Genomic DNA, 18,865 nt, shown 5'->3' on the forward strand with positions numbered 1-18,865 from the left:
CTTCAGCCAGAGGATCAAGATGTTCTCCATTCTTCATCAGAGTCTTCCTCTAACCCCCGACATAAGAACAGATACTACACTTGATCTTAGCCAAAATAAGGATATATATTGTCCCCATCTTCTACTTACAAATATATACAGAAATAAGGATATACAGTATATTGTCCCATCCTCTACATACACATACATGCAGAAATAAGGTTATATATAGTCCCCATCCTCTACTTACACATACATGCAGAAATAAGGTTATATATAGTCCCAATCCTCTACTTACACATACATGCAGAAATAAGGTTATATATAGTCCCAATCCTCTACTTACAAATATATGCAGAAATAAGGTTATATATAGTCCCCATCCTCTACTTACACATACAGATGGGGCAGGCCTTATGCTTGCTGGCGAATCGCCAGCAGCATGCCGCTGGCGATCCGCCAGCAGCACGGCGCGCCATCTGACTGAGACGCGCGTGCGTCCCCCACGCACGTGCGTCTCAGTATCCGGGCGGCCGGCGGGCGAGGCGGACGCAATACTGTCCGCCTCCCGCTCGAGGGGGGCTGGGGGGACCCGAAGCGGCTGTGGGGGGGTGCGGGCGCCCGGTGTGGGCACCGGGCGCCCGTCGGACGAGGACGGCAGCACCGTCGGAAGGGGACGCGCGCACACCTCGTGCGCGCGCGTCCCCTTCCGACACACAGATGGCGCCGGAGCAGGGAATGGCGAATGGCGTCGCCATCGCCATCCCCTGGAAAGATGAGCGCGGCGCCATCTGTATATACAGAAATAAGGATATACAGTATATTGTCCCATCCTCTACTTACACATACATGCAGAAATAAGGTTATATATAGTCCCCATCCTCTACTTACACATACATGCAGAAATAAGGTTATATATAGTCCCCATCCTCTACTTACACATACATGCAGAAATAAGGTTATATATAGTCCCCATCCTCTACATACACATACATGCAGAAATAAGGTTATATATAGTCCCAATCCTCTACTTACACATACATGCAGAAATAAGGTTATATATAGTCCCAATCCTCTACTTACACATACATGCAGAAATAAGGTTATATATAGTCCCCATCCTCTACTTACACATACATGCAGAAATAAGGTTATATATAGTCCCAATCCTCTACTTACAAATATATGCAGAAATAAGGTTATATATAGTCCCCATCCTCTACTTACACATATATACAGAAATAAGGATATACAGTATATTGTCCCATCCTCTACTTACACATACATGCAGAAATAAGGTTATATATAGTCCCCATCCTCTACTTACACATACATGCAGAAATAAGGTTATATATAGTCCCCATCCTCTACTTACACATACATGCAGAAATAAGGTTATATATAGTCCCCATCCTCTACATACACATACATGCAGAAATAAGGTTATATATAGTCCCAATCCTCTACTTACACATACATGCAGAAATAAGGTTATATATAGTCCCAATCCTCTACTTACACATACATGCAGAAATAAGGTTATATATAGTCCCCATCCTCTACTTACACATACATGCAGAAATAAGGTTATATATAGTCCCCATCCTCTACTTACACATACATGCAGAAATAAGGTTATATATAGTCCCAATCCTCTACTTACACATACATGCAGAAATAAGGTTATATATAGTCCCCATCCTCTACTTACACATACATGCAGAAATAAGGTTATATATAGTCCCAATCCTCTACTTACAAATATATACAGAAATAAGGATATACAGTATATTGTCCCATCCTCTACTTACACATACATGCAGAAATAAGGTTATATATAGTCCCCATCCTCTTCTTACACATACATGCAGAAATAAGGTTATATATAGTCCCAATCCTCTACTTACACATACATGCAGAAATAAGGTTATATATAGTCCCCATCCTCTTCTTACACATACATGCAGAAATAAGGTTATATATAGTCCCAATCCTCTACTTACACATACATGCAGAAATAAGGTTATATATAGTCCCAATCCTCTACTTACACATACATGCAGAAATAAGGTTATATATAGTCCCCATCCTCTACTTACACATACATGCAGAAATAAGGTTATATATAGTCCCCATCCTCTACATACACATACATGCAGAAATAAGGTTATATATAGTCCCAATCCTCTACTTACACATACATGCAGAAATAAGGTTATATATAGTCCCCATCCTCTACTTACACATACATGCAGAAATAAGGTTATATATAGTCCCCATCCTCTACTTACACATACATGCAGAAATAAGGTTATATATAGTCCCAATCCTCTACTTACACATACATGCAGAAATAAGGTTATATATAGTCCCCATCCTCTACATACACATACATGCAGAAATAAGGTTATATATAGTCCCCATCCTCTACTTACACATACATGCAGAAATATGGTTATATATAGTCCCCATCCTCTACTTACACATACATGCAGAAATAAGGTTATATATAGTCCCAATCCTCTACTTACACATACATGCAGAAATAAGGTTATATATAGTCCCCATCCTCTACTTACACATACATGCAGAAATAAGGTTATATATAGTCCCAATCCTCTACTTACACATACATGCAGAAATAAGGTTATATATAGTCCCAATCCTCTACTTACACATACATGCAGAAATAAGGTTATATATAGTCCCCATCCTCTACTTACACATACATGCAGAAATAAGGTTATATATAGTCCCAATCCTCTACTTACACATACATGCAGAAATAAAGTTATATATAGTCCCCATCCTCTACTTACACATACATGCAGGAATAAGGTTATATATAATACCAATCCTCTACTTACACATACATGCAGAAATAAGGTTATATATAGTCCCCATCCTCTTCTTACACATACATGCAGAAATAAGGTTATATATAGTCCCCATCCTCTACTTACACATACATGCAGGAATAAGGTTATATATAGTCCCCATCCTCTACTTACACATACATGCAGAAATAAGGTTATATATAGTCCCCATCCTCTACTTACACATACATGCAGAAATAAGGTTATATATAGTCCCCATCCTCTACTTACACATACATGCAGAAATAAGGTTATATATAGTCCCCATCCTCTACTTACACATACATGCAGAAATAAGGTTATATATAGTCCCCATCCTCTACTCACAAATATATGCAGAAATAAGGTTATATATAGTCCCAATCCTCTACTTACAAATATATGCAGAAATAAGGTTATATATAGTCCCAATCCTCTACTCACAAATATATGCAGAAATAAGGTTATATATAGTCCCAATCCTCTACTTACAAATATATGCAGAAATAAGGTTATATATAGTCCCAATCCTCTACTTACACAACATGCAGAAATAAGGTTATATATAGTCCCCATCCTCTACTCACAAATATATGCAGAAATTTCAGCAGCCGCTTGTGTGTAAGAATATGCAGGATGTTGCCCGATGATGGCTCCATTACTGGCAGCCTGTGGATCTTGTTCTTGATTAGTGAATAGACTGCATGGAACAGACTGGAACAGAGATACACGGTTTTATAAGATATTACAAGTAACAATACAAAGACCATTACAGGTACATTAACCACATTCCTACCTGTCAGAAGGGCAGATATAGATCAGTGGCTTGAAGGAACTTTGTAGGTACACTTCTGCAAGATAAACACAGGGAGGTTCCACAAAAACGCCAGAGAAATAACCATAAGAAATAATAATAATTCATGTTACCTCTCCATGTTTCAATTTTATGCTCCTCCAACTCGTAGATCTGTACCTAATGGCAAGCACAGTATTAATGAGACCAATATTTGAGGTGAATGTGTTTTTGGAGAACATGTAAAGGCCTTTAGAAAAAAAAAACTATAAAGAAATTAATATGACTTTAAGCTCTGAAAGAACACATGAAAAGAAAGCAAACATTAGGTTTATCTTTAGATATTGAAAATACACTTGTTATCTGGTTAAACTTGGAACTTCGGAGTGGCGTGGATACTGGGGTTGACGCTAAACAATGGCGTAGGTGCAGGTGCTTACAATTGTAAGCACCATCACATCACATACTAGGCACACATCACATAGCATCACATCTCATTGCAAGCACTCATCACATCTCATTGCAAGCACTCATCACATCTCATTGTAAGCACTCATCACATCAACACCCAATCGCACACATCGCATGGTAAAAACGTACCATGAGATGCGATTTCACTACATTTGCGTACGTAAGAAATCTGCTAGGAAACAAGTACCAATTTTTTTTTCTATCTATACCATGGGTCCTCAAACTGCGGCCCTCCAGATGTTGTGAAAATACAAATCCCAGCATGCCTTGCCACCATTTTGCTATAAGGGAGTGTTAAAACTGTGGCAAGGCATGCTGGGATTTGTAGTTTCACAACATCTGGAGGGCCGCAGTTTGAGGACCCATGATCTATACCATTAATTTACAAAGTATGAGTGCAGCATTGAAAATGATTGGATCGCACAATCTGGGGGGGGGTTTGCATATTATTGGACTTTGGGCCTAATTCAGGCTGGATCGCAAAGCACATTTTTTCTCTAATGGACAAAACCATGTTGCTTTGCAGGTGGGGCCGATGTAACATGTACAGAGAGTAATGGGCCCTACATTCGTATAGACCTACTGGGTGTTCTGAGCAATGATAGATCACTCAACATGATCGTTCAGCACACGGCGATGTGCCAGCGATGTATGCTGAGCGATCTGTCAGGGCAAGAGTTCTCTGGTGAGAACAGTGGCCCAAACCGATTAAGATCCAGCATGTTGGTTCTTAATTGGTGGTGGATACAGATGTATCTACATCACTATGGCCCCTACACACACAGCGATGTAGGGGCATTTTCTGAGCGATGTAGTTGAATTAAGTAAAATTTCTCAGGAAATGCCTGCATATCGCTACATGTAGTGTCCATTAGATTTGGGTGGGGAGTTTTCAAACTGAAATCTAGGGTGAAATTTAATAGGATGAGAGATTTGGTAAGAAATCTCCAGTTTTTTTTTAAAGCGGCAATTATTTACATGTCAAAACCAGTTTGATTTTGCAGTGTAAATGATTGCCGCTTTTAAAAAAAACCTGGAGATTTCTTACCAAATCTCTCACTTTCTGAATCTCTCATCCTATTACATTTCACCATTAAAGTGCAGTGTAAAAATAAAGCAGTCAGTATTTACCCTGCACAGAAACAAAAGAACTCACCCAAATCTAACTCTCTCTGAACATGTAACATCTGCCCCACCTGCAGTGCAGCATATTTTTGTCCGTTAGAGGAAAAAAATAGCAACCAATCAGATTCTGTTGTCCCTTTCTAGGGTGCAATAGAGAAATGATGGACAGAGTCTGATTGGTTACTATTGGCAACATCAACTCTTCATTTTTTAGAAGCTTTTGTAATCCGTTTAATGTCTCATTAATCTGTATTCACATTACAAACAAAAGTGTTTGCACTGTATTAACTCACAGGGACAAATTGAGCACAATCCACATTTTAATGTGCTATGTGAAAATGAATGCATTTTCACATATATTTACTCTTTCGGGTAAATTTACTAAAGCTTCATTTTTAGAAGCTTTAGTAAATTTACTCCGACTTTATTTCTCTTGCCAGGAGATGTGCTCCAATAAGTGCTTGTCCTGGCGAAGAGCTGGGAGCAGTGCCGTGTGATAGCGTAACAGTATAACATTGCTTCCTGGTTCAGGTCCTCTGCAACCAATGGTCATGCCTGCCCAGGTCACCAGTGGCCAACAGAGAGAGATCTGGAGGCTCTCTTAACCCTTTGAGTGCCAAATTAATTTGTCAAAATAGGTGTGAAAGTGGCAAACATTTTTATTCTCCATAATGACCTGTAATGTTTACATTATATAGGAAATATCATCTTGATTTACACATTTACATTTTTATTTCAATTTATAAATGTGAGCGCCGCCGGCATTTTTACCGGATATTTTGCACATCTCTCACAGAGATGTTGGCACTCAAAGGGTTCAGCTGAATACACACAGAAAGATTTAGCTTTCCAATCTGCCTGGTGGGAACAATAATCTGGTAATTTATGGGAGCAAAGGACAGACAATAATTTGCTCCCAAAAGCTCCAAAACAGATAAAAACTATATTTGGATTAATTGATTCAATCAAATGGCTTTAATATTTTTTTCTGCTTTCCAGAATTTGGGAGCAAATATTTGATTGTCCTATACATTATCAGATGTTTCTTCCTAACAGACAGATTGGACAGATAAATCTTTAAGTGTGTATCCAGTACACAACACGCAATAAAGGCAAACTATATGCACGATAATTATATCATTAACAATGATATTGTACAAACAATAACGATAACAATGCATGCTTCCCTGGGTCTTTATTGTCCACCTTTCTTGTCTGTACATGCAGTCTAATTTTGCCTATGTCGTTTATGAAAAGATGCATATCGTTCAGTGTGTATGAACAATAAAGTTAAAGATTTCATAAAACATCACTATCAGTGGTAAAGCAAACTCTTTATCTTTTGAAATTGTTCAGTGTGGAAGCTCTATATGGTTCATTCTGTACCGATGGGGAGTTCAAGAAAATCGTTTACTATTTCACCAGATGCCTTTATTGTATAGTGTGTATGCAGCTTAAAATCTGAATTAAAAATAAATAGCACATACAGTAGGTTACTACAGGCTAACTGCATCTGGAGATAGTGTTACCTTGGGGCCAAGTTTGCTAAATCCGACTCCATAGCAGGTTCATTAACCCTAACCTTTGGGGGCTGTTTTTTTGGTCATAAATTAAGGGACCACGGCAGATATCGTATATCCATTTCTATCCCTCCATGGTACATCTGGGGAATACATTTATTATTTATTTATTTGCAGTTTCTTATATAGCGCAACAGATTCCGTTGCGCTTTACAATAGTAAACAGTGATAAAACAAACTGGGTAACAACAGACAGACATGGAGGTAGGAGGGCCCTGCTGCAAGCTTACAATCTATAGGGATATAGGAGGGAAACACAAGGACAGGCACCAGTAATAGCATAGCAGTCCCAACAAGTTACAAGTCCAGAAGGGAAGCTATATAATACATAAGTGCCTCGGAGGGTTATGCATGTAGAATACATAATATTTGTAAGAAATCCTGTAAATATTAAAGGATAACTATAGAATTTTGATGACAGATAAGAACCACTTGGTGCATCTAGTCTGCTCTAAACTCATATAAACGCACACACTGATTTAATTTTTGTCAGGAGACAATTAACTTACCATTACATTTTTTGATTGTGGGAGGAAACCAGAGTACCTGGAGTAAACCCTCAGAAGCACAAGGAGAATATACAAGCTCCGCACAGTTAGGGCCATGGTGGGAATTGAATCCATGACCTCAGTTCTGTGACACAGTAATGCTAACCATTACACCGTGGGGGGTGATTCTGATTTCTGAACTCACACTTGCATTCGCACAGGGAGTTTGATGGTAAAGCTCTTCGCATGCGCATAATCACTTACTGTATGTGTTTGTGCAGGACTTCAATGCAGGTGCCTCCAGAGACTTGTGGGCGCCGCAAATCTAACTCACCAGAGACTGATTTAGATTAGCGAGAGCTACAGAAATCATTTGATGGTCTGCAACCATCGAATGATTTTGGGCCCGCACGCAAGCTAGTCAATGGATGTTTATGCAAAACATCCATTCACAGTGCTGCGGGGACATTCTGCATTTAGCGGGGGACGGGCATTCACATGCCCGACCAGCGCGTCACATGGCTTGCAAAGCATCGAACTACCGCCGCTTTGCGAGGCAACTAGAATCAGGCCCCACATGTTCTGCCCCACACATTATATGCTATATACTGTACTATATGTATGCCTCATAGTGTTGTATAGCTGGAGAGTGTGCTGTGTCTCTAGTACTATGGAACATTAACATGCTTGTGTACACTTTCCTTGTGGAAAATTCAAATCAATATAAACTACATATAGTACTTTTGCATATCCATACCAAGGGTGCCTTGTAGTATCTGTGTAGTATATTGATGAAGTCTGTGATGGTTAGCATTCCTGGTAAAAGGAAAATAATAGAATTTGTGCCATCAGTAATAACATTTGTAATATGTACTGTAAGCAATCATAAAGGAATACATCTTTTCGGCCATTTAACCCTTTAAGTGCCAACATCTCTGAGAGAAATGTCCAAAATATTAGCTAATGCCAGCGTCGCTCACATTTGTTATAGAAATTCAAATAAAAAAATGTTGTGTAAAAAAAAAAAAAAAAAAGTTCCTATATATACGGTAAACAGGTCATTATAAGGAATACAAATGTTTGCCTGGTAATTTCCACACCTATTTTGACAAATTCACTTGGCACTCAAAGGGTTAAATAAAAGCAGTCACTAGTAACAATGCAATGGGTATTCTGAAATACAGATTACTTTATAACTATGAATACGTTAGACAGCATAGACCATAGAGTATCTCTATCATCTTAAAATAATTTGAATTTTACCCTTATTACTTTTACTAGACACATGATTTTTGTTGATGTATTCTGTGATACGACACTGGCTTCTCTCCTTTAGTTATAGCTGCATTCCTGCAGACTTATGGGGGTACATTTTACTAAGATTCGAGTTCTATTGAAGATGTCCCCCATAGCAACCAATCAGATTATTTCTTAGAAGTAAATAAGAAGTAGAATCTGATTGGTTGCTATGGGCAACATCCCATCTTCAATAGAACTCCCATCTTAGTAAATTTACCATGTGCTGTCTACCTTAAACAATGAAAATAAATCAAGGATAAATGTTAGTTATATAAATTCACTTCAATACCATTTGCAATGTCACCAACAACGATATTAAAAAGCACTGGTCCCAAGTAGAGATCCATGGGGTTCTCCACTGGTAACCTTTCCCTCAGGTTAATGCACTCCATTTATTACAACTCTGTCTTATATCCTGCAAACAAAATCTTATCCATTCAACTATTTTCTAATCCAATGCCAATCTTTTCAGTTTATCTAGCATCCTGCGATGTGGGATCTTGTCAAAGGCCTAACTAAGGTCTAAATAAGATACATCTACACACCCTACCCCCCCCCCCCCCCCCCCCAGCCCATCCCCCTTCATTTATTACTTTAGTCATCCAGTCAAAATAGTCAATACATGCTTTTTGGGATCCTGTAAACTATTGGATTTGAGATAATCCACAGCTCTTTCTTTTAAGTGTTTCATTTATTTATTTTTTACTAAAGTAGGGGTCACTGGTTGGTAGTTATTTGCCTCTTCCTTTCTTCTACTTTTGTGCAGTGGAACAACCTGTGCATTCTTCCAATCCTCTGGAATTGCAGTCGTAGCTAGGGACTGGTTGAATAATTTGGTAATGGTTACCAGAACCCTCTTTCAGCATCCTTCGATGTATCCCATCTGGCCCCATTGATTTATCCACTTTCACTTTTGAGAGTTCCATTAAGACCTTCTCCTCTATAAACATACTTTTATCTACTTAATTTCTATGAAAGTCTATGCAAGGTAACTGCAGCCCCTTTCCTTCTATTTCTTCAAAGAATACTGAGTAAAAATTTTTTTTTTAGATGATCCTCAGTCAGGCTCTCACTATCTGGGCCAGATTTACTAGGCCTTGAAAAGTGATAAAGTGGAGAGAGATAAAGTACTATCCAATCAGCTCCTATCTGGCATGTTACAGACTGTATTTAGAAAGGATTTTCTCCTTTCTCTTATATACTTAAAAAAAGTTTTGCCCCCTTGACTGGATCATTTTCTCCCCAGCTTCCATCTTTGCACGCCTGATCACCTTCTTAGCATCCTTCCTTCTGGCAAGATACACCTCTTTGCCCACATTATTTGGAGTCTGTTTGTATTTCCTTTCACACTAGTTACTACTTCTTTCTTAACCAGCATTCCTTTTCCTGGTTCTTTTCCGAACCCTTTTTATATGGGTATGGGTCATAGGGTCGACACAGCTAAGGTCGACATGCATTGGGTCGACCACTGAAGGTCACCATGGGCTTAGGTCAACACCAGAAGAGGTGAACATGGTCATTAGGTCGACCCAAGCATAAGGTCAACATGGGCAAGGTTGACAGTCAAAAGGTCAACATGTGTTTTTCATGTTTTTCTTTGTCCCAAATGTCGACACAGTCAACATGGACACTATATTGGTGCACCGCATCCCCTTGCATGCACACTATTTTATTCTCCCACCACGCCCTAGTGGACGGTACGGCATGAAATACCACCTGTTGGCACATGTCGGCACCTTATTTGTGTCGACCATATACCTTTTATACAAAGGTCTGTTGCCTTTAGTATTGCACTTTTTATTTTTTCCCAACTCTCCTGCAAGTTTCCAAGTTCATCCAATCTTCCATATGTACATAAAACCTCCCGGGGTTAAATCAATATAACATAATCAACACATATAATAAAAATAATATATTAATGTAAGAAGAATGTAAGAATTTAACCAGAAAAAAGTAGCACTTTCCCTTTAAGGAATCATAAGGTTGACAGAAGGTGAGCAGGGAATGTCCTGATGTATATAGACATCATTATTAGGCATTAATAAATAATACATTTTTGAGCAGCATTCAATGCTGTTGGCGAGCGGCGGCGAGGGGGGTTTGTAGAGCAAGGATTGCTTTTTTTTGGTGAGGAAAAGCCATCCTCCCCGTTCAACCCCCTCGCCGGCCGCTCGCTGTATTCAATGCTCTGGGGAATTGATTCCCTTAATGGCAAGGTACATGGTTCTTTTCAGCGAGGTGAAAACAGCGAGTAAAGGGGGGCAGTTGAATACTGATGTTGAGCTATAATGGTGAGCTGTCGGCACTGCTCGCCATCAGGGCAATGAATCTACCCCTTTAAAGGATGCCTATAATTTGGTAATGTCTCCCCAGTCCAAGAAAAAAGCATCCAGCTGTTAATATCCAGCTAACCCCAAACGGGTGGTAGATGGGCTCCGCGGGCTAAGTCTGTTCTGATAAGTCCCTCAGACTTAAGATTCCTTAAAGGGAAAGTGCTAGATTTTTATGGTTAATTTCCTTATATTAATATTATAATTATTATTATATGTGTTGATTATGTTATATTGCTTTAATCCCCGGTAGGTATAAGTACATATTTTTATTGTGTATTAAATATTATCATCTATATATGTCTAATGTCCGCAGGGCCGGCTCTACCATTAGGCAGCTTTAGGCAGCTGCCTAGGGTGCCGGGATCTGGAGGGGCGCCACCAAGTCTACCGATCAAAAAAAAAAATCAAGTATGTCTGAGGATCCTTGTTGTACTTAATTCAGTTGGAGGCTGTGGTACTTCTAAGACCTCACCTTTATACTTTCCCTTGAGGCATACTTCCCTATTTACCTGTCCCCTCCTGGGGACCTCCAGGGAAAGCAGGGACCATACCCACCTTCCCAGGGGGCTGGACCACATGATTTTTGGGAGTGTTAGGCAATTATGGAATGTTAGGCAATTATGCCTTAAGGGGTTGCAAAGTGGGTATTGTGGAAGTATAAAGGGGAGGGAGAGTAGGTTGATGTAAACGCCAGCTTAAGTCTGAGAACGGACAAGCCCGGAATTTCCCTGGTCTCCGTTGTAGTGATAGATACCTAAGATAGGTAGCCAGCAAATAAACAGTTTTTTTGCTGAGGTGAATAACCCAAAACTGAGCTGGGAAATTCTTGGGTCATATGTCTGAAAGGGGTATGACACATCTCCCCATCTCTGTAACGTTAAGGTTGCTAATTCTGTCAATCAAACATTCATGCTCATTAAGAGTAATGTAACTAGAAGAATGCAATGCTTTCAAATACGTACCAACAAAACAATGTTGTTTGCTGTCCCAGAGAGGGGCTGCCCGTACTCCATTAGCAACCAATGCCAAGAAAGCTTTCTTTATCTGATGAGGAGAGACAGGAGAGTGGATGGATGCCAACAGCCTGAATATGCTGGTAACACGCACAGGACAGTACTGACTTATAATGTGTACTTTGCCTATAGATAATGGTTTCGTTATGTATGTACAAATGGTTGAATAGATTTAAGTAACACGTAATTAGGATTCTTTATGTAATATAAATTAGAAACATAAAAACATGCCAGCCTCCACATTGGAATCTACACACTCACCATGAGTGACAAACCTTCTTATTGCTGGAACTGTCTCAGTAACGAGTTTGTCATAGGAAGAAATAGATGCGAATTTTTGCCCATGAGTAAACACAGCTACCCCACTAGACAATACAGTTATATCTAGTACTACTGTTTGCACCCAGGGTATGTGTGAAAAGGCTCGGAGACACTTTTATCATCTTACCATATTTTGTGTTCAAAAATAATAATATTTTTTTTAATAAATATATATTTCATACACAGTATGCATGAGATATGATGTAGGCACAGTATAGGTTAATAGAGCGTTGTGCCACTCTTCCCTGTTAGATGAGAAATTGGGAAATTAGTGTCAGTCAACTTGTTAGGAGAAGATCTGACAGATTTTACATGTACAGTGCTCTTCAATGAAGAGTCCTTGTTATATTAAGGGCAGCGGCGGTACATCTGATGCTCACTGTCTATGTACTAACGGGTAAGGCCAGCTGTGCAAGCGCAGAGTAGCTGGCGGCCGCAGGGCATGCTGGGAGGAATCCGTTACGGATCCCTCTCACAGCAGTGCTGCGAAGAGAAGCCCATAGTACTGTACATTTCAAAATGTGATAAAAACCACGAAAACTGGGTTTTCACTGCATTTTGTCTTTAGTAAATCCCACCCTAACACTTCTTTTTTCATATATTACACACACACTTGTGCTTACAGACTAAAGGACCTGAAGGGAGGGGAGCTCACATTTATTTTTCTGAACCAATATTGCAAACGGAAGATTAAAGAACAATAAAATGGAAAATTGAAGAAGCCTTATATAAGAGTTACTAACACATTTATAATTACTCAAACCCATATGGTCACATATCATGACACAACCTGAGATGTTTTACATTATACCAATATATGTGCTGCTCCGTATTCTGTTATCAGCAAGTTTCTGGCTAAAAGGGGCTGTTTGAAATGTGTTTAAATGGGATTAATGACAAAAAGAGGCCCATTTATCATATATTGCATATCCAATGCAATTTAGGCTCGATATTAGCGGCCAGTATCGCATTGCAATATGCAATTCAGCAAAAATCGCATCATCAGGACTGCCCACCAAACAGAAGACCAGAAAGTAAAGTAGACTGGGGCACTCTTTACATTTAGATGTAACTTGTATTTATTCAGATTAATAACTTGGAGGTTATACACAAACAGGAAAACTCAAACAGATTTTTAATAAGTGCAATTTTTAGGTAATAATAAAAAATAACAGTCACAGGTAGACACAATATATATGCCACTGTAGTGTTTGGCTGTAGTAATCGATACCGGTTAGGGAGCAAATATACTGGTATAGATTATTAGATTGTACTTCTCATAAGGTTGCTGGTGGTATCAAAGCTAATAGCGAATATTTGTCAGAATGATAAATCAAAAACACATAATGCACATATTACCATTTTTAAAGGATAACCTAATCAGTCTCTTGGGAGCACCACCAACTATGCTATGACCCGTACGGTGCGTAATACATTTATGTTTATCTACAAATACTCAGGGCTGCCACTAGGAATTTTGGGGCCCAGGACTGATTTCCAGTCTGGGCCCCGCGGGGCCCCCCATCTCCATCTCCCCCTCCTCCCTTCACTTACCTCCCAACTCTTTCCACAGGTCCCTGCAATGCAGGACGCCGGTGGCCAATTAAAATCCAGTCCCGGCTGGTGAGCCAATCAGAGCATGTGTACCGGCAGCCGCTCTGATTGGCTAATGATACACAAGCTATGATTAGTTCAACAGCCAGTGCAGCATTTTAATTGGCCTCTGGTGTCCTGCATTAAAGAAGAAGGCAGCACAGCGGAGGAAGTTGGGGGGGTTGCTGTTGGGAAAATGAGCTGCCTGGGCCCTTCCAGAGGCTGGGACCCGGGACAGCTGTACCCACAGCACTCCCCTGTGAAATACTAATATCTTATCTTTTGAGTAAATCTGTTGAGATTGCCCATCGGGTACAACTCCTGTGCGGAAACAAGACTTCCCTGTACAAATGAAAAGAAAACATGCAGGTGCGGCTGTGTGACAGGTAGTGAGTGATTTAGGGGGTCTTCTATTAATGAAGATTTTACCAACCTGTAGAGAGGTGTCAAACACAACCAGCTTGCAGCTTGTAGGGATGGCATCATAACATTTACTCTTCAACATAAACTCCATGTACACCCCGGCATCCTCGCCCAGATCTGCTGGAAGAAGAATGATTTTTGGAAATTCAACACAATTTCTGTTTTATGCTTATCGGATTCCTAGATTTCTACCTGTCTGTGTTACTAGAACTCTATGACATACTGTAAGCACAGTGGAGAAAAGTCTTCTAGTGATTTTTTTTTTTTTTGTGTGTGTGTGTGTGTTTTTTTCATGTTTAAATGTATAAAGCATGTCCAAGGGCATGATTTATTTGCTCACAAGATAACGATAGTAGCATCACCCTTTGTTTTTCATGTGACATATTGTTAATGATATTCCATCATTCATGCATGCACCTTGAGACAGCAAGCCAATGAGTTTAAACCACCGGTACTTGTGTATTATCACGGCGCCCATCGCATCGCAGACCATAAGGCATGCGATGGTATGCGATGCGATATCGCGCGATGTTCCCCAATGTCATACAATGTTAAAATTGTATGGCATTGTATATGGCATACAATGCCATACAATGCGATGCGATTATAAATTGTATAAGCACCCTATTGGGTGCTTACAATGTTAAATGCACCCCCACGCGACCCCCACTATTAACGTGAACCCGAAGCGTGGCGAGCGGCGGTGGTTCAGGCCAAGGAAATGATCCGCATGGAGAGCGCAGCAATGCGCTTCCTAGTATTCAGCTCCAAAGGGCTAAGTTCCCCCACTGCTGGAGCCCTTACGGCAGTCAGACAAGAGTGACACCATCTGTCAGGGGAAACTGGTTTACAGCTGCTGTTGGCATAACTCATACCAGGTAAATGTCCTCTCACCTGGCGCTCGTAGGGGTAGATGCCCTCTCACCAGCCTCTGGCAGGGGTAGATGCCTGCTGTGCAGCCTGTGCTGCTCCCTGCTCCCCGCACCCCCGGACTCCAGGAGAGAGACATGCTGCTAAAATTCATATCTCCCGCTGGACCACTAGCCAATAGGCGCTCGCGGTCCAGCAGCCACCAATTGATTGGCTGCTGGACCGCATGCGCCCATTGGCTAGCTGTCCAGCGTGAGACGTGAATGCTGCATGTCTCTCTCCTGGACTCCATAAACAGCGGGGAGAGGGGAGCAGGGAGAGGGGTGCGGGGAGCGGGCAGGTGATGCGGGTGCTGGGCAATGACAGTATGGGCTCATACCCCTGAGCGGGCACCATGGATTTAGGACAAAAATATATAATTTACTAAAAGCCATATTGATTGATCCTCTAAACAGAACTCATTGTTAATTCCATCTGTTTCTAGACCCCCATCCTGCTGCAAAACCAGTGTGCATTTACCAAGGGTTTACTCTATTTCAATCAAGAATTTTAAGGAGAGGTTTTGGGCAGAATGCAAACTAATTTATGCTATATTTATTCAATGACGTTGGGAAACACAAACTGTAAATACAACCCTACATGACCCCAGTTTAGTAAAGCAGCCTTTCCTTCCTTAGATCCCCTATTAGACTTCCTAGTTATGAAGCCTGCACAGGAGAGGAATTAACTGTGACATTTCTATTAGTCACTGGATAGGAGGGGCCCTGTTACCAACATATAGGTCAGGGCACAGCCCAGGCATGTTACAACCTAAAAGCTGCTTACATTGCAGCAATTTAGATCCCGGTATACTGATGGTTTCCAGTTTTTGGTCTGGTAAGTTTTTTCTTTACAATTTAGTAATGTAACAAAACACAGATAATTAGTTATAACAACAAGTGTGTAAATATACTTTATTATAACTTCCCATAATTACCTCTTTGATTGCCAACATATATGTGAGAGATGTGCAAAATGTCCACTATAAATGCCAGAATCGCTCACATTTGTTATAGAAATTAAAATAAAAATTGTTTAAAAAAAAAAAAAAGATTATATTTCCTATATAAGGCAAACATTACTGGTTATTATGATGAATAAAAATGTTTGCTTGGCAATTTTGACACCTATTTTACAAATACACTTGGCATGGGGCGGGCTGGGCCGGGGGGCAGGGTGCCACATGCCCCCCAGGCCGGTATGTACTGGCTGGACCCGGGCCGGTGGGCTGTCCCCTGCTGCCGCAGCCGCCTCCTCCAGGCTCCATGTCCACTGCCGCACTGTGCTTCCCGGCCGCCCGAATGTAAGGCGAGGGCCCCTGCAAAAATGGCAGCCGCCTTGATGGAGACAGACACTAGGGGCGAAATGTAATAGGGTGCGATTTTTTTAGACATGTGCGATTTTTGGTCAAAAACGGCCGAAATCGCACATTTTCCGAAAATCGCACATTTAATAGGTTGAAAATCGCGGTAAAAAATCGCACTTTTTACCGCGAAATCGCACTTTTAGAAGTGCGATTTTTAGTCACATTTCAATTCGCATCCAGATGTTTTCCCATTATAAAGTATACAACTCGCAAATGTAATAGGGTGCGATTTTTGGTCAATGTTACCAAAAATCGCAAAAAAAATAGACCAGGTTCTGACAGGCGAATTTGACAGAACCATGCACAGATCATTGAGATCTGTGCATGGTTCTGTTAATAAAAATGTGTAAAAGTGTTTTTATAAAAAAAAAAACGGCGTGGGGTCCCCCCTCCTAAGCATAACCAGCCCCGGGCTCATTGAGCCGGACCTGGTTCCAAAAATACGGGGGGACAAAAAGCATAGGGGTCCCCCGTATTTCTGAAACCAGCCCCGGACTCTTGGACCGGTCCTGGTTCCAAAAATACGGGGGACAAAAAATCTGGGGGTCCCCCGTATTTTGAAACCAGCACCGGGCTCCAACAGCCCGCGGTGTCATGCCACAGCCGGGGGACACTTTTTATACAAGGTCCCCCGGCCAAAACATGAGCACCGTGGCTGGTCAGCCTTGGACGGGGTACCTGGAGGAGTGGGGACCCCCCCAATAAAGGGGTCCCCCCCCCCCAGGCTTCACCCGTCCAGGGCTGAAGCCCGGGGCTGTCACCGGCGTCCGTGGCCAGTGGACGCCGGCCTGATAGGGTTAAATCCATCATACATATCATTACATTGCTTTTTACTGGCGAACTACAAGTGCCAGCAGACCTCCCCCGCATGATGGGACTTGGAGAACCACAAGTCCCAGCATGCGGGGCATTAATGGGCCCGCTGGGACTTGTAGTCCACCTGTAAAAAGAATGTTTATAAAAAACACACACACAGAGAAGTACAAGTTTATTACACACACACACCTCAATTTTACACCAGCGTTACTTACCATTCCTGGATCCAGCGCTGGTCTGGCTGCTTCACAGCCGGCTCTCCCCCCGCACTGACAGGCAGCGGGGAGAACCGTCTGTCTCCGTCGCTTCTAACAGCCTCTGTAGCGCTGTCCGAGTGCTACAGAGGCTGAGAGCGTGATTGGCTGAGCTACAGTATGCGTCTCCATGGAGACGCATAGCTCAGTCCTGATTGGCTGAGCTATGCGTCTCCATGGAGACGCATACTGTAGCTCAGCCAATCACGCTCTCAGCCTCTGTAGCACTCGGACAGCGCTACAGAGGCTGTTAGAAGCGACGGAGACAGCCGGTTCTCCCCGCTGCCTGTCAGTGCGGGGGGAGAGCCGGCTGTGAAGCAGCCAGACCAGCGCTGGATCCAGGAATGGTAAGTAACGCTGGTGTAAAATTGAGGTGTGTGTGTGTAATAAACTTGTACTTCTCTGTGTGTGTGTTTTTTATAAACATTCTTTTTACAGGTGGACTACAAGTCCCAGCGGGCCCATTAATGCCCCGCATGCTGGGACTTGTGGTTCTCCAAGTCCCATCATGCGGGGGAGGTCTGCTGGCACTTGTAGTTCGCCAGTAAAAAGCAATGTAATGATATGTATGATGGATTTAACCCTATCAGGCCGGCGTCCACTGGCCACGGACGCCGGTGACAGCCCCGGGCTTCAGCCCTGGACGGGTGAAGCCTGGGGGGGGGGGACCCCTTTATTGGGGGGGTCCCCACTCCTCCAGGTACCCCGTCCAAGGCTGACCAGCCACGGTGCTCATGTTTTGGCCGGGGGACCTTGTATAAAAAGTGTCCCCCGGCTGTGGCATGACACCGCGGGCTGTTGGAGCCCGGTGCTGGTTTCAAAATACGGGGGACCCCCAGATTTTTTGTCCCCCGTATTTTTGGAACCAGGACCGGTCCAAGAGTCCGGGGCTGGTTTCAGAAATACGGGGGACCCCTATGCTTTTTGTCCCCCCGTATTTTTGGAACCAGGTCCGGCTCAATGAGCCCGGGGCTGGTTATGCTTAGGAGGGGGGACCCCACGCCGTTTTTTTTTTTTTGGAACAAAATCGCATTTATGAAAATGCGCACATTTTCATGACTGAAAATGCGCACATTTTCATGACTAAAAATCGCGGCAAATCGCGGCAAATCGCATTTTTTGCCGCTAATTCGCATCTCATTACATATGCGAATTCGCGGCAAAAAATGCGATTTTTAAAGGTGCGATTTGGTGCGATTTTTTTTTAGTCTAAAAATCGCACCCTATTACATTTCGCCCCTGAGGTA

At 41.8% G+C, this 18,865-nt stretch overlaps 1 protein-coding gene across 5 annotated transcripts in view; it reads right to left on the reverse strand.

The window, feature by feature from the left end:
- Positions 1-18,865, reverse strand: part of PRKAG3 (protein kinase AMP-activated non-catalytic subunit gamma 3) — a 52,888-nt gene that overhangs the window by 27,723 nt on the left and 6,300 nt on the right. For 3 of the 5 annotated variants that reach the window (XR_014450805.1, XM_083153741.1, XM_083153739.1), the window contains exons 3-8: positions 14,284-14,393; positions 11,886-11,967; positions 8,049-8,107; positions 3,762-3,807; positions 3,631-3,685; positions 3,422-3,548 (exon numbers count right to left, since the gene is read on the reverse strand). Coding sequence is in view for 4 of the 5 variants with exons in the window: in XM_083153741.1 (XP_083009867.1) it covers positions 3,422-3,548; positions 3,631-3,685; positions 3,762-3,807; positions 8,049-8,107; positions 11,886-11,967; positions 14,284-14,393 (479 nt within the window). In the remaining variant the exon portion in view is untranslated. The remainder of the gene's footprint in view (positions 1-3,421; positions 3,549-3,630; positions 3,686-3,761; positions 3,808-8,048; positions 8,108-11,885; positions 11,968-14,283; positions 14,394-18,865) is intronic. The other 2 variants (XM_083153742.1, XM_083153740.1) reach the window with 1 other exon arrangement.

Source organism: Crinia signifera, chromosome 7 (genome assembly GCF_055691185.1).
Source record: "Crinia signifera chromosome 7, ASM5569118v1, whole genome shotgun sequence".
NCBI lineage: Eukaryota > Metazoa > Chordata > Amphibia > Anura > Myobatrachidae > Crinia > Crinia signifera.